At 43.3% G+C, this 22811-nt stretch overlaps 1 protein-coding gene across 1 annotated transcript in view; it reads right to left on the bottom strand.

Moving 5' to 3' along the window:
• The window catches only part of ANKS1A (ankyrin repeat and sterile alpha motif domain containing 1A), a 3005277-nt gene that overhangs the window by 223614 nt on the left and 2758852 nt on the right, over positions 1–22811 (bottom strand). Inside the window, exon 25 of the mRNA XM_044076145.1 lies at positions 19816–19953. Within this exon, the coding sequence (XP_043932080.1) occupies positions 19816–19953 (138 nt within the window). The remainder of the gene's footprint in view (positions 1–19815; positions 19954–22811) is intronic.

Raw genomic sequence — 22811 nt, 5'->3', positions numbered from 1 at the left:
TATGCTGTGGAACAAAATCCCGGTACATGTGAGGCAGAGCACCTCGCTGGCCTTGTTCAAGAGGAATCTTGACCAATGGATGGGAGATCGCAGATATACCCCAGGGATTACTTCAGTGTCACTGCTTGACAGAGGCACAGAAAAATGATAGGCATAGTTTTTATTCAAACTAAAGGGGTGGCGAAAGCCACATAACTATGGGCTAGGCTTATAAATGCCCTTGGGCAGATAGCCTAGTATAAACCTATGAACCTATGAACCTATGAACCTATGGAGAGATAGCAACTGGTCTGTGCTGGGGTAGTAAAAGGAACTCTCTGAGCCTTTTCTTAGAATCAGAGTAGTCCTGGCCTTCCTGGTGGAAATGTTCCCTCATGGTATGTAAAGTTTCCCCAAAGGAGTAGTCTTCAGGTGGAGATTCTGAGGGAATAGAGTCTTCAACATCAGAGTCTTCATAAGGGGGAAAAGCGTAATCCTGTTCCTCAGAAGAATCTGAGGAAATAGAAACCTGTTCAGAGGAAGCATAATCCTCCTCTTGTCTTGGTCTTTTATCTGGAGGGGGATGGGAACCCCTGATTAGGGTAATCAAATCTTCAGCCATCTTAAGCATCTGTTTCTTAGGCATGGGGCCTTGAACTGGAGACTGATGTACAGTCTTTTTTGGTTTTAATGGAGTTTTAAGCTTAGCATAAGATTTAATGGTGAGTGTAGTCAGTCTGAAGACACCTTCTGCAACCGAAGGTGTATCTACTGCACCGGGATCTCCTTCTGCTCCAGTGTTGGAAGGGCCTAATGAAGATGGCTGCGACGGCCTAGTACACTCCGCTTGAGAATCCGAAGCTGTCTGGGGTTCCAATTCTGCGGTCGTCAGGGGCTGCGTAGGCACCTCACTGAAAACCGGAGAACCAGCGACTGGCCCAGCAGAGGCCTCGGAGTCTGGCTTGTTCTTAGGCTGCCTGTCCTTATCCTTGCGTTTTTTATGCATGCTGGTCGTCGGCTGCTCCAACTGCATGATATAATTAAATTTCCTACCAAAGTAATGTCGTGCGAAGTCAAAACGGCGTTTGATAGTTCGTTTATTAAACCTAGCACAAAACCGACAACCTGTGACGTCGTGGTCTGGGCCTAGGCAAGGAATACAATAAGAATGGAAGCCCTCATGAGGTATTTGCTTCCCACAAGAAATGCAATTGTTAACTTTTTCTGACATCGGACTGAGGCAAGAAAAGGTTCCCCAACGGGGTACTTAGCTTTATTGAAGACTTCGGACTGGAATTAGATTACAAAATCTCAGGTGTCAACCGACCGGCACTTGCGAACTGCTTCTGCTTCGGGCACCGCGCAGCAAGAAAGACTGAAGAAAATGGTGTCGGATGCCTCTTATATACCCCTGGCGCACTGACGTCAGGGAAGAAGCGACAGCAACTGACACCGGACCAAGACTTTGGAACTCAGGCCGACTGCGGGACTGCCTGACGGCAGAATAACCCAAGTGTGATGACTGCAGCAGGGTAACACGATGAACATCCCCAAGTGTGATGACTGCAACAGTGAAACACGAAGAACATCAGCAGTTTGGGGAAAAAATAATTTCATGAGTTCACAAAGCATTGATAGACAACTACAGACAGTAGGAAGACAAACTCCAATAAGGCTAGTATACTAGATTAGGTAAGCAAACTACAAAAGAACAGTGGAGTCAGATCCACTTAACCCTGAGGTATATAACAGAATCAAGGAAGTTTCACAAGGAATTGCTTGCAAAAGTATTTCTACACCCCATATAAGCAACAGAGGATGTGGCCACAGCTGAATGTTGGGATTACACTGAAGGAGAGAAAAGGGGAACATGGAAGCATATTTTTGGGGGATGCAAGAAGCCAAATAGTCTAAAAAATGAAATCGAAGAGTTTATCAGGAAGCTCCCAGACTACTATGCCAGAGGCCATTCTAAAAATATTTAAGACCTTACGAGGAAACTCCTGGACTTGAGAATTCAACTTGTATAAGACCTAGAGGTGCAAAACTGGAATCAATCACTCAATCATTCCAGGTATGTACAAGCCTCAATCAAGTTCGTAATGTTAGCAGCAAAGAAAACCTTCACACACAAATGAAAAAAGAGGCATAAGCCTTCAATAGGGGCCGATCTGGGAAACAGAAGAAATTTAAAAAGGACAACTTGCAAACATGAATGGTAAGATTGGGATAAAGATTTAAAATAAATGGCTGTTGTGTGATTCAGTAAACAATGCATAGGAGAATGCTAGTAACAGAAAGCTAAGATTATAAAAAAGAGGTACATTTGACTCACTGTGACAACTGTGCTGATAAAATGAATTTCAAAGGTGGTTTAGTGTATATAGTTATTTTCCTACTTCTTTTTAATGTATTTATTGGTTAACTTAATGATACTCATGAGATAATCAAGATTACTCCATTTAAAGTGACATCATCAGAATTCCATGGGTTAAGACCAAGAAAAGTTTGTGCATACTGAACTTTAAAAAAATGAGATAAAGATTATGGAAAATACTCTGTTGCAGAAAGTATATTACAACGTGTGTGCTGTTAGTACAGTGGTAAATACTGACTCACTATTTCATGTACTAAATTAAAAGTGCACTATGCAAGAGAAATGCACATTTACGTTTTATACTAGAATGATAGTCACTGAATAAAACACAAAAAAGGAAACAATGGGAAGACACACACACACACACACACACACACACACACACACACACACACACACACACACACACACACACAAATAGAGAAGGCCATGAATCCACAAGGACCCCAAGAATCCCAGAACTCTCAGAAATTCTCTTGTGGTGGACATTGTTGGAATGGAAATGCCACAGGAGGAGAAACTGATAAGCTTTTAAAGTATGGATTTAGGGCATGCATGTCCTTTAATAACCCATTTGTTTACTAAAATGCTTTCATTATTCATTGATTTCCAAACTTACTGAACAGCAGCAGACCAAAAATTAATGTGTTCAAAACTGTGGCTACTATAAATGTGCACAATATTGCAGAATGCACTACATATAATCAGATGTTAAAGTGTCTTATTCATACATGCCAAGTCTGGGTATCCTAATGTAAATGTCTAGCAATTCTTACCATGAGCTGGTTCCCTCAATACCATGTGAGCAAAGCTTGCAACCCTCATTACTTTCATGTAAATGCATTTGCAGCTCATCTTGTGTGAATCTTGGAAAGATGGCAAATCCTGATATTTTATTACTTTGTGTCTCTCTCTATGCAAGACACTCTAGTCACTGGGTGTGGCGATTTCAGTGATCAATGCTGCTTTTGTCTTCTTTTCATGGACCACTATAGCCAGTATTCTAGCACCTGTCTTTTGAACTGTTGGTAATGGGTGATCCCAGGTAATGTAGACTTCATTTTCTATGACGCTTTGTGGCTCATGTTTCCAGTGTTTTTCAGCCACTTCAGTACTATAATGTTTGCACAATCCCCATTGCAACAGTCTTGCCACATTATTATGCCTTTCAGTATGCAGTCCCAATGCCATTAGTATGTCACAACCAGCAATGAGGTGTGTAACTGTTTCCAGTTCTGTTTTACAAAACCTACATTTGTCTGTTTCTCCCACATGTTCAATGGACTTTGTAAACTGTGTACGTAGCCCACTATTTTGTGCCGCCAATATTAACCTTTCATCTCTTGATTTGAATTCCCCTCTCCTTAAACATTCCTGTATTCGTTCCTGATCAACATAAGGTTCTTCCATAAGTTTTCTATACTTGCAACTATATTTCTGCATTTTCCACATTTTGGCCTTCTTATCTGGTCCTTCACCTTATATTCTTTCTTTTGTTTTTTGGCACATTCAGTTGCAGTCTGATTTTTATCTAATTCTGGTTTGATTTCCATTCCTGTTTGACACTGATATGCTTCTGCTAGATAAGCAGGGAAGTCATCTTAGATTTATTCTCCTTATGATTCAAAACTTTCACTACATTTGGGTTTGAGGTCAGCAGATATGTGTGGGGTTCCATGATTGCAGATCTATACATGTAATCAATTTCAAGGAGGCCCATCCCTCATTCGGAATGGGGACTATATAATCTTGGTATGCACTGATTTTTATAATTCATATGGTGAGCATGAAGCATCCTTCTTTTTTTTCTAATCTAATCTATCCAACACGTTTTGGGGCCAGTCAGTCACTCCAAAACTGTAAGTTAGGACAGGAACAGCAAGCTGGTTTATAGCTTGTTTTTTGTTCCTAGATGTCACCACTGTTTTCAGGATTAATTTAAGTATTCCTTACCAAGTTTTATTCACATTTGTTCATGTTTTATTGTTGATCCTTCATCAATTTCCAAATACTTAGACACTCCCTCTTGCTCAAGTTCTCTGAATGGAGAGATTAGTTAGCAAGCAAAGGACAGTAGTATTGCTGAAATTAAATTCATCCTCAAGTCTTGGGGAGTACCTTCACAAGGTGGACCCAGTCTTTCACAAAATCTCACCACGATAACACTGATATATAAACTGTATTTATATAACATATCATGGACAGAAGTAGGTCAAAAATTTAAAAAAAAGACAGCTGGGAGCACACGACCCAGGATAAAAATGTGCCCAATCCTGGGAGGTGCACTAGTGCCAGAAATGGACAAGATGACAGTGTAGAATCCTCAAAATACTGAAACATTCCTACAATGAGGCTAGGCCAGGCCCAGGGGGAGGACAGCCCCTCTTGTAGAAGGAAGTAGCATTCCACAAAAAACACAAAAACTGATGGGCCAAACAAGAGCCATAAAGACGACAGAGCGGACTACTGAGGATAAGAAGGAAATTATGGATTGTTAGTATCTGCATCCTTTTCCTGTATTTTCTCCATAATGTCCCCCGAGGAAACATCTCCTTCATTTTCTGGCTCACTCTGCATCACAATTTCTTCAAGTAACTCATCATGCAACCCTCCTGACTGGAGATTTGTAATATTATACATCTATCGTTTGCCGACTCTTCTCCATCGAACAGCTTTCTTTGAAAACCTCTCCTCAGAATCCTGCACACGTTCTCCAGTCTGGATACTGGCTTTCTTCTGCATTTCTCTACCGCTCCATTATCTCCTTCCTTTTCATCTGCCTCCCTGTTTCTCTGGGCTACCTCTGCCCCTGGAATGGAAAGAGGAAGTGCTCATACAAGATGGGTTCCACTTGCAATGACAAGTAGGGAAAGTTTCCCGATGCCCTGGCCAAATTTCCCATAGTAGAATAAATACCACCTCAGGTCTCCACTGAAGAGAGGATACTAGCCTAGTGGGACTAACCTGGTCAATAAATAATGAATAAATAAAAATAGTACTAGCCCCCATCTCTCACTCATTTCTATCATGTTTTAAAGCTCTGTTTTCATTTTGTCCCATTCCCTAGTTATTCCTTCTGAAGACATTTTATCCTCGCTAATAACACTTGAATCATTCCTACTAGCCATTCCCTAAATTTCACTCTTTTTAACAAATCATCAGAAAAGTGCCAGTGTCTTATTTGCACGTCATTACCTGGCATCTTTACCTTCGTTTTTCTCTTTTATTCTTTTTTAACATACACCAACATTTATCATACTTAGCCCAGTAATTGTTCACTGGGGTGTAATATGCAAGTTCCGTCTGTGTTCCTACAAATGAATTCACATTTTCCTTACAAATAACCCTTAATTTTCTCAGAAATCTACCTCATTTGTTATATTTTCCCTTCTAGGTTCCCCTGATATATCCTCACTACAGCAACTCAGGTTGCAGTCCACACATAAACAATATTTCCTGCTGAAAGCTTATTATTTCGCCAAAAATTCTCTAAAGCTCTGTTATAGCAGTTTTAGGTGGAATATAAACGCATCCCAGTGCAATCCTCCTCCTCTGCCAATAATCCCCTTCTCTCACCAATCTACTATTATTGTCTTTTTCTCTTTTGTATCACTGATATAGCCCCCCTGCAGTCAGTATTACAACCCCTTTTCTTTGTCCCTGATATTCTGCTGAATACCCACCCTGAAATCTTGTCTTTGCTGAATTCACATGCTCATTCCTATCCAAATTTGTTTCCAGTAACATTTTGCACCATGCACTTCTTAATATAATTCAATACTCTCTGCTTTTTGTCTATACCTGTATGACAAAATTTACAAAGTTGCCATAATGATGGAAAGCTCTTCCTCCCACCTATTATACATAACAGTTCTTTTTAATGTGCAGTTCCAACTACTGCTATGTTTTTTGAAACAGCTCGAGAAGTTTCATGCTCAGCCAGCCTTCATTTCAACCTCTGATATTTGCAGTTTATCAGTTATATGAATAGCTAGTTAAAGTTTCTTCTATTTTTTCCAGACTTTTGTTATTTCGTGGATATATTCCTTCAATGTTTCACTTATTTTCCACATCTCTGAGTATATTTGATTTATTTTTCTCTAAATTACTGGAAGCCATCTCCTGTACCAAAGCAGAAACAAACTGCTTTTGGGTGAAGAGCTGCAGGATTCTCCCCATCCAGTTTTCTCTTCACTTTTTCTGGCTACTTTTCTTTCAGATTCTCTAAACTTCTTGTTTCTTGGCATCCAGACAGTGTAGTTACAAGCCAGTGACTAAACTGAACCCATACTGACAGTTTAATGGCTCTTTGTTCTCAGCTTCTGAAAAATCCTTCCCAGTCAGGGAAAAAGTAAAAGGTTCTCTTACTCCTTGAAACGTAACATACTGAATGACAGGACGGAAAAAAGAAGCTTTAGCGGATGGATGAGAAGAAATCCCCTGAAAAGAGGGTAGGGACTTTCACTGCCAACTGTAGCTCCTGATGAATCACTCTCACAACCCATTTGTCTGAGATTATTTGTTGTCAAACAGAGAAATGAAGAGCTAAACTTTGGGGAGGACTTAAATTATTGCAAGGGTGGGATTATCATTTGAAGGTAGTCATTCAGGCCTGTTGGACTTCCCTGTTTCTAGGTGGTTCCTACTTTCTTTTTAAAGTAGCCTTGCCATTGTCATCTTCACACAAATTTTGAGAATGTAACCACACTAACCTATTTATCTCTGACCCAGCAGCTGTTGCTGTGAATGAAGCAACAATGGAGTCATAAAAACACTTCAAAAGAATGTTTGGTTACTCGAGAAACAGAAGCAATAAGGGTATTTAGAGATGATTTGCTGTTAGAAGAAGGAAAAGTGACAGTAATACTCATATTTTCAAAGGAAGCAAGCAAAACAATTTAACATGTGAGCTTGACAATTAGGAATCCTAAAAAGACTAGGAAAGGAGAACACTTTTCTTACCAAATATATCAAAGGCTTTCCCATCTTTGAAAGAGGAGAGGGATTAGCATTTACCAAATTATTTGCTGCAGAAGGACTAGACAAGAATATCACTACAGGGTCAAATCTAGGAGTAGAAAATAAATATTTGTAAGAATGAGGAATTTATACAATTATTCTTAGAGACTACAACCTGTCAGGCATGCTGCAGGCCATAATAAAAACATCCTCCAAGGCTGGAAGAATAGGGGAAAGCAGTAGGCCAAGGAAATTCCAGTTGTCATTTTCTTTCCAATGAAAGAAACTGGTTCATCCTATATATGGTTTCAGAAAAAGAAAATTCTTCCAAGGTAAGATCAGCAGAAATACTCACTCTCAGAGTCAAAATCAGTTACCTGTGGAGAACTAATTTTTCCCCTCAAAATCTATTCCCTGTTCATCACACTGGTAATCTTCAGAAACTGAATACTTCCTTTTTCTCTTACCAGTAAATCCAGAATGAGAAGGGTTAAGAGCCTTAGCAAAGCCCAACAGGTCTTCGCCGCCCACAGTAAAATGATGGGAGAATATACATGTTTAAATTAAAGTTATGTATTCACCATAACTATGCATCTGTGTTGTCCATTTTCATTCCTCCTCATCATATGGCTTATGGATCTGACTCAGCTGCATTCCACAGACCTACAGATCCAACTCTCGAGCTCCTCCCTCCACCTATAATACCCCAGTCAGCCTACAACTCCTCAGATTGAGTTTGCTGTCATATAGAGCCAAAGATATAGTAGAAAAAAGGAAATAGAAAGGCTGGGGCTCGAACTTGGAAGAAAATGTTGCAAAATATCCATCAGATCATTCCAGAAGAAAACCGGAAGGAGGGAGGGGGTCTGAGGAAGAATAAAAAAGGACAATATAGATGCATAGTTATGGTGAGTACATAAGAAGTTATGTACCTACCATAACGTTCCATGTTAGTTGTCGTCTTCTCGCCTTCTTTCTTGCTGGATGGGTTCGGAGCCGATCCTCGGCTCCGACTCGGCCAATACTAAAGCTCGAGAGCTAATTCCACTGGCTCGAGGCTCCCCTATATCCCACAATGCTAGGCGGTAACTACTCAGATCTCGTTTGATAGCTATACCAAGCAACCCTAGTCTCCATAGAATGGAGTAAGGAAACCCACCTCAAAACAATCTGCGTAAAAAGTATTGCAGACCTCAGAAAGGATAAAAGAGGTGGAAGAACGTGTGGGAATGACTACTTCCAGAGGAAGAACACAAACTAAATTCCTGTCGGTCTGTCCAGGCTTGGGGGAAGGAGGGTGGGACGCAAGAAAGAAGGCGAGAAGAAGACAACTAACATGGAACGTTATGGTAGGTACATAACTTCTTAATGCTAAGTTGTCAATCTCGCCTTCATTCTTGCTGGATGGGACCGCGTCCCTAGCACCTTATCCCGGGTGGCCTATCGGAACAGACTCTTGAGAACAGTGGAACCAAAATTGGCACGGCTTCTGGAAATCATGTCCAATTTGTAATGTGAAATGAATGTATGAGGAGAAGCCCAGGTGGCTGCTGCACAAATGGAATCTATTGGCAGCCTATCCTGAAAAGCTACGGATGTAGCTAATGCCCTAGTTGAATGAGCTCTAGGTCTTGAGGGTAGTTTTTGATGTCTGATCTCATAGATGAAGGTAATTGTAGAGGTTAGCCATCTAGAGAGGGATACTTTAGTAACTGGAAGGCCCAATTTCCCTTCCGCATATGACAGAAACAATTGATTCGATTTCCTGAATTGTTTAGTCCTGTCTAAGTAATATCTAAGTTGGCGATGAACATCCAAAAAATGTAGCTTTTGTTCCGACCTGTTTGAATAGTTAGAGAAAAAGACGGGGAGATCAATAATTTGGTTTAGGTTTATTTGAGAGGAAACTTTAGGAAAAAAGGATGGATTAGTACGGAGGGATACCCTATCTTTGTGAAACACTAAGTAAGGAGGACAACTGCACAGAGCATGGAGTTCAGATACCCTTCTCGCTGAAGTTATAGCTACCAGAAAAAGTGTCTTCCAAGAAAGCAACTTCAGAGAACATGAAGCCGCCGGTTAGAAGGGGGGAAGGATTAAAGATGCCAGAACCAAGTTCAAATCCCATTGAGGCGGGGGATCTTTGATTGGAGGTTTGAGAAGAAATACGCCCCTTAAAAAGGCTTTACAGAGTTTGTGAGCCATGATGCTAGACTCTGAAACACCAACATGAAAATTAGATATGGCAGCCAATTGAACTCTAATGGTAGATGCAGATGATCCGAAATGAAAGAGTTCTGCTAGAAAGTCTAGAATAGATTGGATAGGTGCAGTAAAGGGATCTATGTTTTTTGATGTTGCCCAAAAAGAGAAGCGTTTCCATTTGCTACTATAAATCTTCCGGTAGAAGATTTATGAGAGGCTATCAAGATATCTCGGACCGGCGAGATATTGAGGGAAGCCTGGCTAAGGTTGGAATCGGAGAAACCACGCTGTGAGGTTTAGAGAGGGCAGAGATTGGTGCAGCTGACCCGATTGGTGGGTTATCAGATCTGGTACTGGGTCCGGATGCCAAGGCTGCTCCAAAAGGTAACGATGAAGAAAGGGGAACCATATCTGTCGAGGCCAGTAAGGGGCAATGAGGATCATTGTCACTCTCAAGGCGATGGCTTTCTGAATTAGTTGAGATATCAGTGGAAAGGGGGGAAAGGCATATAGAAGTCCCCGTGGCCAATCGTGGACTAGAGCATCTCTGGTGGGATGGCCTGGTAACGGGAAGAGAGTGAAGAAGTCGTGACACTTGCTGTTTTGGGGAGTAGCAAAAAGATCGCAGCAAGGCTGGCCCCATCTTAGGAATACTTCTTCTAGAACTGATTTCTTTAGAGACCACTCGTGGGGCATGAGAATTGCCCTGCTCAATTTGTCTGCAATAACGTTGGATTTCCCAGGAATGTGCGGTGCTATCAGAAAACGCTGAGACGAGATCGCCCATTGCCAAAGTCTGAGTGCCTCTCGACATAAAGGGTATGATCTGGTTCCGCCTTGTTTGTTGATGTACCACACTACGGACATGTTGTCCGTTTGAATTGCAATAGTCCCAGTGGGAAGAGAGTCGTGAAGGGCTTGCAACGCTAAAAGCACTGCTCTCATCTCTAAGACGTTTATGTGCAAGTGGCACTCGAAAGGTTGCCACATGCCTTGGACTGTCCTGCCCTGATAATGCCCCCCCCCCCGATCAGGGAGGCGTCTGTTGTCAACGTGGCGACTGGGGGGGGGGGGGGAGTGAAGGGTCTTCCTCGGAGAAGTTGATGTGATGTGATCCACCAAGACAGTTGATTCTTGCATGATTGAGTTATCAATATGGTATGGGACATCGGGAGCTGTTGAAAGGACCATTGAGTAAACAGCATCCATTGGAGGATCCTCATGTGAAAGCGAGCTAAGAGGAGAAGGGGAATAGCTGCTGCCATGAGTCCTAACACCTTCAAAACTAGTCTGGCTTTGACTTTGTTGCATTGCAAGAGAATGGAAACTTGATTCTGAATGTCTGACACTCTCTGCTCTGTGAGTCTGGCTGAAAGACTGAGTGTGTCTAAGGTGGCGCCTATAAAGGTAATAGATTGACAAGGCGACAAGGCAGATTTTTCGAAATTTATCGAAATGCCTAGAGCTTGGCAAGATTGGATGGTGAAGTCCCTGGATAGAAGAAGCTGATGTCTGGTGGTGGCAGTAAGGAGCCAGTCGTCTAAATATGGAAACACCTGGAATCCTTGACGTCTCAAGTGAGCCGCGACCGCTGCCATGCATTTGGTAAACACATGGGGGGCTGTAGTGAGACCAAAGGGCACGGCTCTGAACTGGTAGTGACTGGCTCCCAGCCTGAAGCGGAGACATCTTCTGGAGTGTCTGTTTATCTTGATGTGGTAGTACGCGTCCTGAAGATCTATCGAGCACATCCAATTGTCCTGACCCAAGAAGGGTAGAATGGACTGTAGCGTGACCATCTGGAATTTTGTTTTCCTGACATACTTGTTTAAGTAGCTGAGATCCAGTATGGGTCTCCAGTCCCCTGTTTTTTTTGGTACCAAAAAGAATTTGGAGTAGATTCCGGATCCTTGCTGGTCTGCCGGGACTGATTGGATAGCTCTTTTTGATAGCAGCTTTGAAATTTCTAATGCTGCTTGTTTCCTTAGACCGTGTGGAACGTCTGGAAGGGATCTTTTGGGTTGGGATGGGATGTGAATAAAGGGAATTTTGTAACCCTCGGATATGATCGACTGTACCCATTTGTCTTGAGTAAGGGATAGCCAGGCTTTTGGGTACAGGGATAACCTTCCCCCGACTGCCTCCGAAGGTGGGCAGCCCCTCAGGGATGCTGAAAGGGTTTGTCAGAGAACATTTCTCTGCTACCCTGGTTTTGCGGACCTCCTCTGCCTCTAGGGCGGCGTCTATTATTATTCCCCCCTCTGCCTCTAAAGGGGAATCGGCCTTGTGCGTCAGATGAGACTCCCTGGGATTGTTTGCGGAACCACATCTTTCCTCCCCTCTGACCTTTGGGATAGGGTCTAGAAAAACGGACTCCTACGGCAGAGAGAGTCTTACCTTCTACCTCACACCTGGTCAATGTATCCTTCACCTGTTGACCAAACAAGGATGATCCATCAAAGGGAGAATTGGTGAAGGACGCCTTGAAAGGGTCCGCAAAGTTGCATAGCCGCATCCAGGCGTGACGTCGTAAGGCAACTCCTGTGCCTGCGGCTCTACTCGTCCCATCTGCAGCATATGAGACCAGCCGCATGGAGGAGTTAACGATGGAATTCAGGGTTGCCAACTGGGAGTTCATTGTGTCTTTGAACCCCTCAGCTGTAGGATCCTTTATCAGTTCACCCATATCCTTGAGTAAATCTCTCTGGAGACGACTGAAGTGGCATAAGTAATTCAGCGAACGCATTGAAAAGGTCGCTGATGAGAACATCCGCTTGCCGTACCTGTCCATGCTCCTAGATTCCTTATTAGGAGGATGGACAGGAACCGAAGGATCAGCTAACTCCTTCTTAGTGGCCGCAGCCACCACCATGGCATCAACAGGGACACCTTTGGATAAAAATCTTTATCTCTAGGGGCAGTAATAAATTTAGATGGTCTCCTCGGGTGGGTTCCACTGAATCAGGAGCCGCCCAAGCCTTCCTTGCCACCACTTCCATAAGGGGGTCAAAGGGAGGGGACACCCAGGAGGTAGAAGGGCGAGAGCCAAACGCCTCAAGATTCACTGACTCATCCTCCGAAGGGTTAAGGGCTGGCCAGTTCCCCCTCTGTTTCAGGATCTCAAGGATGTCAGCAAAGGAGACATCCTCAGTGGGGGATCGAGGGGAACCTTCGGATTCCTCTAAGTCAGTGTCAGAGGTGATAGACTCAGGGGAGTCAATGTGCTTCCTCTTGCACTGCCTCTTCCTTGGGGGATCTCCTGCCAGGTCAGGAGAGGCCTCGGAAGAGGAGGAAATTCCTAATGGGGAAACTTGAGGAGTTGGCTCTCTGCGGTCTAAGACAAGGGGGTGAGTAGAAATCACCGCAGGCACTGTAGATGGGGGGGGCAGCTGAAGGAGCCGACTGTGGGGCAGAACCTTGTTCTAGCACGCTCCGCATGACCTCGAAGGCACCCCTGTCAGGCAAGGCCAGAGGCCCCCGCTCCGAAGAGACAAGGACCTCCCCCGGCACCGACAGGGATGGCTCCGAAGCCGATGTCGGAGCCGAACTCACCAGTGCTGAAGCCCCGAGAGGGAGAGCGGGGTTGGACAAGGGTCCGATGCCACTCGTCCCCTCGGAGCAGACGAGGGAAGCTCGGCACAGAGATCCCTCCAAGGAGGAGATCAGAGCAGATGACGGAGCCGAAAGGGAAGGTATCGGATCCGACGCACTGACAGTCATGGCTCCGACAAGCCCTGGCTCCGAACTCAAAGGAGTCGGAGGAGGAATGTATTGGGGAACGGAAATAGGCACTGACTGGTGAGTCGGGCTATGCAGCATTTGGGCCAGTGCCTCGGACTTGAGAATTCTACTCACTACCCTTTGCAAATCATGGTCAGATAACCTGGAAGACTGTGAGGAATGAGTTTTATGGCTCCGTTCAGAAAGAAGAGGGGATCCTGGCGCCGAATGCACGGAGCCGATAGAGGGGGATCTGGACCTCTTCCTAGACTGTGGCTCCGATAACAGTATCGGAGCCAATGGAGTTTTATCAGCCTCGGCTCCAGCCGGAGCCGAGGTAACAGTATGAGGCTTGGAAACATCGGCTCCGGCCGGAATAGATGTCGAAGCCGACTTAATCTTTCCAGCAGTCGACTCTGAAACCGGAGCCGACTATTTGGAAGTTTTGGAAGGCTTCCCCGACACAGACTGAGTCGGGGGGCCTTCAGGCTTTAACAAGTCCTGCAAGATTAATTTATTCTTGCGTTCCTGCAGGACTCTAGGGCTAAAACCATGACAAACAGCACAAGAGTCCTGCAGGTGCAAAGGTCCCAGGCAATACACACAAGAAGTGTGACCGTCTGTCAGAAACATTTTCTGACAACACGAGTCACACTTCTTGAAGCCTGAGACCTTAGAGTCTTTTGACATCGTAAAAGGAGTGCCTGACAACAACACAAACACACTACAGGCACACCCTCTACTGAAGAAATTATTAAGGCTAATACAAGCCACAAACACACACACACACACACACAAGCCCTTAACAGAAAAAAACAACTAATTTAGTCACACTAAAGGACTGGGGGAAGGGAGGGGCCGAAGGCCTACAAGATAAGGGAAGAAAAGGGAATATAGACCCGAGAAACAGGGGTCGATTTGTCTAAATATTTAATTAAACTAAAAAGGTTATGGTATGAACAAAAAAGGGGTTTAAGAAATACCTAATATGGTAAAAACTCTAACTCACCTGCCTGAGCCGGTAGAAAAGCACCTCGTCAGCTATAGAGGCAAACGAGATCTGAGTAGTTACCGCCTAGCATTGTGAGATATAGGGGAGCCTCGAGCCGGTGGAATTAGCTCTCGAGCTTTAGTATTGGCTGAGTCGGAGCCGAAGATCGGCTCCGAACCCATCCAGCAAGAATGAAGGCGAGATTGACAACTTAACATCTAATATTTTATGTTGTCCTTTTCATTCTTCCTCAACATATGGGACAGAGTCCCCAGCTACAGGAATCTTGGGTAGCCCTCTTTGAAGGATATTCTGGAGAACTGCCAAACCAAAAATGTTTCCACTTCTAAAAGTCAAGCCTAGTTTGTAATGAGCAATAAAGGTATGAGCATTAGACCAGGTAACTGCTGCACAAATATCATCAATGGAAGTTCTAGACCAGATGGCAGAAGAAGTGGCCATAGATCTAGTTGAACGTGCCTTAGCAGGTTTTTGTAGGGGAAAGATCTTGCTGGGAATATACAAAGTAAATGCAAATCCATAATCAATTTGGCTAGGGTAACTTTAGATATTTGTGATCCCAGTCTGTTTGGTGAGAGACAAACAACTGGTCTGTTTTCCTGAAATCCTTTGTCCTGTGTAAACAGAAACAAAGTTGTCTATGTATATCTAAAAGATGTGTTCTCCCTTTTTTGAAAAATTAGGGAAGACAAGCAAATAAATTATTTGATTGATATCCGATTCAGAAGCTACTTTTGGTATGAAAGATGGATTGGTTCACAAGGTAACATCTTTGTGAAAAACAATGTAAGGAGATTTTAATGAAAGAGCCTGGAGTTCACAAATTCTCTTTGCAGATGTAATAGCTACTAAAAATGCTGTTTTCCAAGACAAAAATTTTAAACCAGTTGTGGATGAAGGTTCAAAAGGTTGCTGTGTCAATCCCTGAAGTACAACTTTCAAATCCCAAGGAGGCGACAGATCTTTCTCTGCAGGCCCAAGTGAAAAGGTGCCCTTTAGGAAAGCCTTGCACAACATGGAAGAAGCTAAAGAAGAAACTTTCCTATCCTAAATGAAAATTTGATATTGTTGCTAACTGTACTTTGACTGTGGAAAAACTAGCACCTTCCTGAAAAAGAGAAGGTAAAAACTCCAGTACCGAAGGTAAAGGAGCAGTGAAAGGGTCAATTTTCTTCTGAAGAGCCCTAATTAATAACCTTTTCCACTTAATTTTGTAAATCTTCCTTGTAGATGCTTTGTAGAATGACAGAATTATTTCCTGTCTGGGGTGGAAAGCCTGGCATGCTTCATCCTGGAGGTGTGTGAAAGAAGGTCTGCACTCGGTCTAATATCCATGGCGGATATCAAATATGAGACTAAAGGAAGGGTAACCACACTTGGAGAAGCAAAAAGGGGTCAATGAGGATAACGGAGCTCTTTAACCGATTGGCTTTCTGTAAGAACTTTGGAATCAGAGGTACCGGGGGAATAGGCATAAACAAGACTGGAGGGCCAAACATGGACTAAAGCATCTCTTGGTGGCTCCCACTAGCAGGGAATCAGGGGAATATACTGGCTGCACTTCTTGTAGTGGGGAAATGCAAAGACATCACAGCAGGGTTGGCCCCAATGACAGAAAATCTTCTCTGCTACTGAGTGAGACCATTCGTGAGGCATCAGAATGAACCTGATGAGCTTGTCTGCTAGTATGTTGGATTTCCCCGGAATGTGCATTGCCACAAGAAAGCAGTTGGAGAAGATTGCCCACTATCACACATACATACTTTCTCAATACAGGGGATAAGAATGGATTCCAGCTTGTTTGCTGATGTACTAGCCTACAGAATTTTGTCGGTCTGAACAGCGATAATCTCCAGAAGGAGAATATCTTGAAATGTCAGCAACGCTATTAGGGCTGCTCTCATCTCTAGGACACTGATGTGCGAAATGGTTTCTTGAGGGGATCATGTGCCTTGGACCATCCTTCCCAAGAAATATCTCCCCAACCCCACCCTAGGTGGCAGGCATCTGTGGTCACTACAGCCACTGGAGGAGACAGAACGAAGGGGCAGCCCAGGTAAATGTCATCTGACTGGACACATCAACAAAGATGGTTTCTGCATACCCAAATGAGTTTGACTGGGAATGATAGAAGATGTTGCAGAAGAGACCACTGAACAGCTAGAATCAATTGGAGAACACCCATATAAAAATGTGCTAAGGGAATTAAGGTTACAGCTGCTGCCATCGAATCTACAGCCCGAAGGATAAGTCTAGATGGGGGAGCAGAATGAACAAGGATTTGCTGAACCTGGAACTTGATTGTGTCTATACAATGAACAGGTGGAGAAGCAATTTGATTTATTATGTTTAACTGGACACCAATGAACTCCAAGATTTGTATCGGTTGTAGTTTAGGATTAGTTTCGTTGCCTTGTGCCCAGTGAGATGACAGATGTGTTCTGGCTCCCTTGCAACCCTCAAATAGATCAAACAGGTTATCAGGAAATGAAAAAATGTAGAGCACATAAGGGCACCTTATGAAAATGATAACACACATCTAACTAATAAAACAAATATTTTAAACCAATGACTTTTTTGTTCTTGTTGCATAAAGTAAATATTATACAAAACAGTAAGCATTAAGCATTTGGCATTGAGAGGACTTCTTGAACCACATCTTCCTTCCTCTCTGAGCCTTGGGATAAGGCCTAGAGGGAAGAGAAAAACGGGCCCCTACGGCAGATAAAGTCTTACCCTCCTGCTCACATCTGGTGAGAGTGTCTTTCACTTTGGGTCTGAAAAGAGAGGACCCATCGAAGGGGGTGTCAGTGAAGGAAGACTTGAAGGCCTCCGCGAAGTGACATAAGCGCATCCAGGCTTGCCTCCTAAGAGCCAAACCTGAACTAGCTGCCCTACTCACCCCTTCGGCTGCATAAGATATGAGCCTCATGGACGAGCTGACAATGGAACCAAGGATAGACAACTGGGCGTTAACAGTCTGCACTACTGCCTCAGGCATGTTACCCATCAAGGTATCTCCCAACTCTTTGAGGAGATCTCTCTGGAGCCGAGTAAAGTGACAAAGGTAATTCAGTGACCGCAGTGTAAAGGTCGCTGAAGACAGGGTACGCTTCCCATACCGATCCATACTCCTGGACTCCTTGTTAGGAGGATGGATGGAAGAAGAAGCCTCTGCAACTTCCTGCTGAGTGGCTGACGCCACCACCATGGCATCTACAGGGACCCCTTTTGTCAAGAACTCTTTCCCTGGGGGAGCAGACAGGAACTTATTCGGACTGGGCACCACGGAATCAGGGTGCTCCCACACCCTTCGACAAATAAGGTCTAAGAGTTCATCGAAGGGTGGAGACACCCAGGAGGTGGAAGGTTGAGCTCCGAAGGCCTTGAGGAATACCGACTCCTCTTCAGAGGGGGGCTTGGAAGGCCAGTCACCTCTCTGCCTCAATATCTCCAGGATGTCGGAGAAAGAGATCATCGGAGGATGACTTAGGGGACCCTCTGCATCTTCGAGTTCGGTATCCGAGGTGATGGACTCATCTTGAGAGTCTGTGCTTCCTCTTGCACAACTTCTTCCTGGGAGGCTCCTCAGGCACAGACTCTGAGGGGCCCTCAGAAAGTTGGGGACCACTCAGGCCTTCGCTCTCCGCTGTCCACAGATAGGGGGGCGTCAGAGGCTCTAGCCGGGGTGCATGGGGACGGAGTGACCGATCCAAGTGATGTCACTGAACCTGGCCAGTGCGCTCCTCATGGCCTCGAAGGCAGGCCTCCCTGAATCCGAGGACTGACCCGTCTCTGAGACCACAACCGGAGTCGGGGTTCCCCTAGCTGAAGCGCCGAGAGGGAGACTCGGGGCCGACAGAAGTCCCAATGCATCCCCCTCTGGCCCGACCGAGGAAACCCGAGTGCCGAAACCAGACAACGGAACCGAAATGGTTGGAGCCGATGACGGCTCCAATAAACCCGCCAGAGGTATCGGAGCCGGCGCAAGGGCATCACTCGGTGCCGAACACTCTGGCTCCGACGACACAGAGGTGCTCGGAGGAGGAATCATCAGTACTGACAAGGGGGTAGGCTCCGGAGCCAATTGGGTCGGAGCCGAAAATAATTTGGCTAACACCGGCGACTGAAGTAGCCTCTGGACCACCCTACCCATGTCCAAATCAGACAACCTCGAGGATTTGGAGGAAACTGAAGGAGATGAGGATCTCCTACCTATGGACTCCTGTCTAACACTGGGTGACCGGCTCCAAATTGGTTCCAAAATGATCGGAGCCGAGGTTGACTCCAGTACCACAGATACCTCCTGCGGCCCTGAGGACAATTGAGCCAAGGAGGCAGTATCCAAAACAGAGCTCTTGCCCTGCGGCTCCAAAGCCAAAGGATCCGAGGAGGTTGTAACTATTTTCAAAATCTACTCCGGGGGCTCCGAAGAACTAGATGGAGCCGGAGATCTTTTCTTAGTTCTGGTAGATTTAGACTTGCCAGTAGAAGAAGCAGACTCTAGATCCTCTTCAAAAGCGGGCTTGACCAGGCCCTTCAAATCAGTTTATTTTTCCTTTCCTGCAGCACCCTAGAGCTGAAGGAATGGCAGACACTGCAGGATTCTTGTAAATGAATTGCACCAAGGCAATAAACACAGATGGCATGCCCATCTGTAATAGACATTTTATAAGCACATTTAGAGTATTTTTTAAACCAGGAGGGTTTATACTCCTTCTGCTCTTTCGACATGTCCAACAATATCCAAACACTCAACAACAACAGGAGGAAGGCGGGAAACACTACTGGACACAGGAACTCTAATTTATACATTCCCTAGGAAAAGGAACCGACAACAGAACACACTATAGAACGAATGCGAAGGAGAGGACTAGGTCCCTCTAAATTAAACGGGCCTAGCCCGCCAAACACAAGAGAAACCACACACACTCTCCAAAAAACTAACCGAACAGGCTCAAACACAGACAAAACACAACATAGCTATGAGAATAGCTTTTTTGTATAAAGAGAAGTACAAAAGTTTAGAAAGTTTAGTAAAAGTGTACTTAGCCACAGCCAAGCTCGAGACCACATCCTAACTCACAACCAGCGGCAAACGAGATCTGGGGGTTGGGGCGAGGTGCATCCTGGGATACCGGTTAGCCCAGCCAATTAGAGACTTTGTGCTAGAAAATAGTCAGCCGAGTCATCAGTAATGAATGTAGGCGAGATAGGACCACGTAACATCAAACATTTTAAACCAATGACTTTTTTGTTCTTGTTGCATAAAGTAAATATTATACAACACAGTAAGCATTAAATAGCAAGGAAGCCTTCAGCCTACACTACATGCTTTTTTTGCCACAACATTAACAGTTCATTTATTTTCAAACAGACTGAGTAACATTACAAAACAAACAGTATACAGATACTATAACCACCCAAGTTAATAAGTAAGTATAACACAAGTACAACAATGCACCTATACTAACATTATGGTGAAGTTAGATCTACTTCTGGGGCTTCTAAAAGGAATTTCAGTGTTTTACCATGACTTTGGTGGCAATTGTCAAGTACTTACTACATCGACTGTGCTGAACACATGGCAGTAGTGATGGCTGGTCTGCAGGTCTTTTGTAATATATGCAAATGTGCAGAGATCCTCTGGGTCCTGGGCAGCACAGGATATGTTTCGAATCTCATGTTCTGCAATAATATTCTGCCAGAAAGAAAGAAGATGAAGCAAAGTTACCAACAGACTACAACCCATGCTCATCAGTCAATAGACACAGACATGAAATGCTCCTAAACAGGGTAAGCAGCATTCAAAATTACACACTTTACAGACTGACAACAAAAAGTGACAACTGTCAAATACAAAAACATCTGGCTGCCATACTGAATGTGATGAAATAACAGAAAGGAAGCTACAGGAGCATATAACGAAAAGAGTATAGCTGTACTGATACAGTTTTCAAAACAGAGTTTCTTTAATATGTAAAAGATGTACGTTTCCCTTTAATAAGTTGCAAGGGTGAGGACATGGTGTAAAGCAGGGAATATACGACTACAGACTGACAAAACATATAAACACCCAATTCAGCGACACCTGCGTGATCAACAATCAGCAAACATCTTTTTGTTAGGGGACAAGCCTCCAAACCCTTTCTGTAGGGGATTCTGCCACCCAGGGCCCCCAAACTTTATTACCCTAATCCCAAGGCCACTTTATGCCAGGGAAAGTGAAATTCCCAAAATCAGTAACCTTGTTCAGCAAAATAGCCTAACATTGCAGGCAGTATTTTTTGATCCTGAAGGCATCGCTGAACTGTCAGCAAATTGCAAGTCAAGCAAAAGTCATGCTACCAGTAATAGAGCTCTGATGATCAGCATTTTTATATGACAGCGGACATAATACAATGCCATTTTCTTAATTACATATCACAATGATGACAAAGAGCACATTCTCAGTAGCTGCCGAATCAGTCACGCCTGGTGTCTTACCATAAGATCAAAGTGCAATGCAGCTGAGAGCCAGCTAAGTTAGACACATCCGTCAGCTACCAGACTAACAAGCCATCCTCCATAACCAACATATTAAAGTTTCTAAAAGGAGCAGAGCAAAGGGAAGAAAATGTAATATACAAGCAGCGCTGTGCAGCGATTACTTTAATCTGTACACGTTTGTTTTAAACTCATGCACTGTCGATACAGCAAGCTTGTAAAACACTTAATAGATACTGTTCAATAAATTAACATTTTCATAACTCTAGTTTCCTCAGAAAAATAGATTAACTTTTTATACTTCTAGCCTCCTTAGGGCCACCACTGTTATCCACATTTCACATTTCTGAAAAAACTAGATAAGCTTACAAAAGACATCTGAATGCAATTGAGTAACCAAAAGGAGGATACAGTAATTAAGGAGGAAATGTTTAGAGAGACGCATGTGACTAATGGGACGATACAGGGATCAGTGCATGGAGCAAACCCTTCAGCATACTTATGGCTGCCTGTCACAGTTGAAAAGGACAGGAGGATTTACCAAATTCACTGACACTACAATTAGTGTTGTAGTCACAGAGAGAAAGAGAAGTCTCAACTAAGATCCAGTATAGCTTTCAAGATGAGCAGACAGAAGCCAAATGACATTTACTGCCCAGGGGGGAGGCAGAGTTAAGGGTCTTGGTATGAGTAAGTCTCGGACACCATACACTGCTTTAAGACTCTGACAACAGAAATTTGTCTAAAAATACAAATAACTTGGTTTAGATAAAAAACCATAAGCTCACAGGACAGGCAGTGACTAGTTTTTAGTAACTGTGTGGTAATTAACAAAATGTGTTAGTACTAGCAGCATTCAACAATAACCTCTGTATTAAGAGAAAAACTAAGAAACAGGATGGAAAAAGTACAGTTGTGTACATTTCTCCAAGAACCACAAGCACAGCCAGAAGATGAAATAAGAACGATTTAATATTCCAAAATACTTAGTCACAATAAACAGTAAGCACTTTCATCCAAATCGGACTTCCTCAGACTGAATAATGTGTATAAAAAACATTGTGCCTTAAATACTATCTAAAAAACACATGACATCCTGTTAATGATGTAACTTCCTTCTTTTGAGATAGGCAACAAAATCTGATTCATCATTAAGGCCAGGTGGATAACAAGCATTCAATTTGACCTGCCATAAATATCCTTTCCAACCCAACTCATCTTCTGCATCAAATCTGTTAGTAACATTTGTTACTTCATCCAATACAACAAATTTAAAATCTACATGACATCTTTTATTTTTATAATGTTTACTAAGTGCATTTTTATCATCTTTTGTAAGGACAGCATATTTATGCTCATATATTCGTCTATTGAGTTGTCTTGTAGTACGCCCCACATAGACGGAATCACAACACATGCATAATACTAAATAAACAAACTTAGATTTGCAATTATATCTTCCTTCTATTTTGATGGTGTATCCACTCACTTTTAACTCAATGATGTCTGTCATTAAAAAACTGCACGTGTTGCAATTAAAACATTTATACATTCCTGGATTGGTAACACTATTTTTTTAAAGTGGGGAATTCAATTTGGCTTCAAACATATTTTTGTAGCTTTTACCTTTCTTCTGCACAAACACCAGTTTTTCACCCATATCCCTAGCTATCTCTACATCAGATTGCAACAATTTCCAATTATTCATAAAACTTTTAATCGATGCTGCATGCATCTATACTATTTACTATCTGCAGAGATGTTTGAAGCCAAATTGAATTCCCCACTTACTTTAAAAAATAGTGTTACCAATCCAGGAATGCATAAATGTGTTATGGACGAAGTGAAGTAGCAAATGTTACTAACAGATTTGATGCAGAAGATGAGTTGGGTTGGAAAGGATATTTATGGCAGGTCAAATTGAATGCTTGTTATCCACCTGGCCTTAATGATGGATCTGATTTTGTTGCCCATCTCAAAAGAAGGAAGTTACATCATTAACAGGATGTCATGTGTTTTTTAGATAGTATTTAAGGTACAATGTTTTTATACACATTATTCAGTCTGAGGAAG

The sequence above is a fragment of the Protopterus annectens genome, chromosome 7.part0 (genome assembly GCF_019279795.1).
Source record: "Protopterus annectens isolate FY-2018-M chromosome 7.part0, PAN1.0, whole genome shotgun sequence".
Classification (NCBI taxonomy): domain Eukaryota; kingdom Metazoa; phylum Chordata; order Ceratodontiformes; family Protopteridae; genus Protopterus; species Protopterus annectens.
Note: the sequence above shows the minus strand (reverse complement) of the source record. Positions and strands in the feature narration are given on the sequence as shown.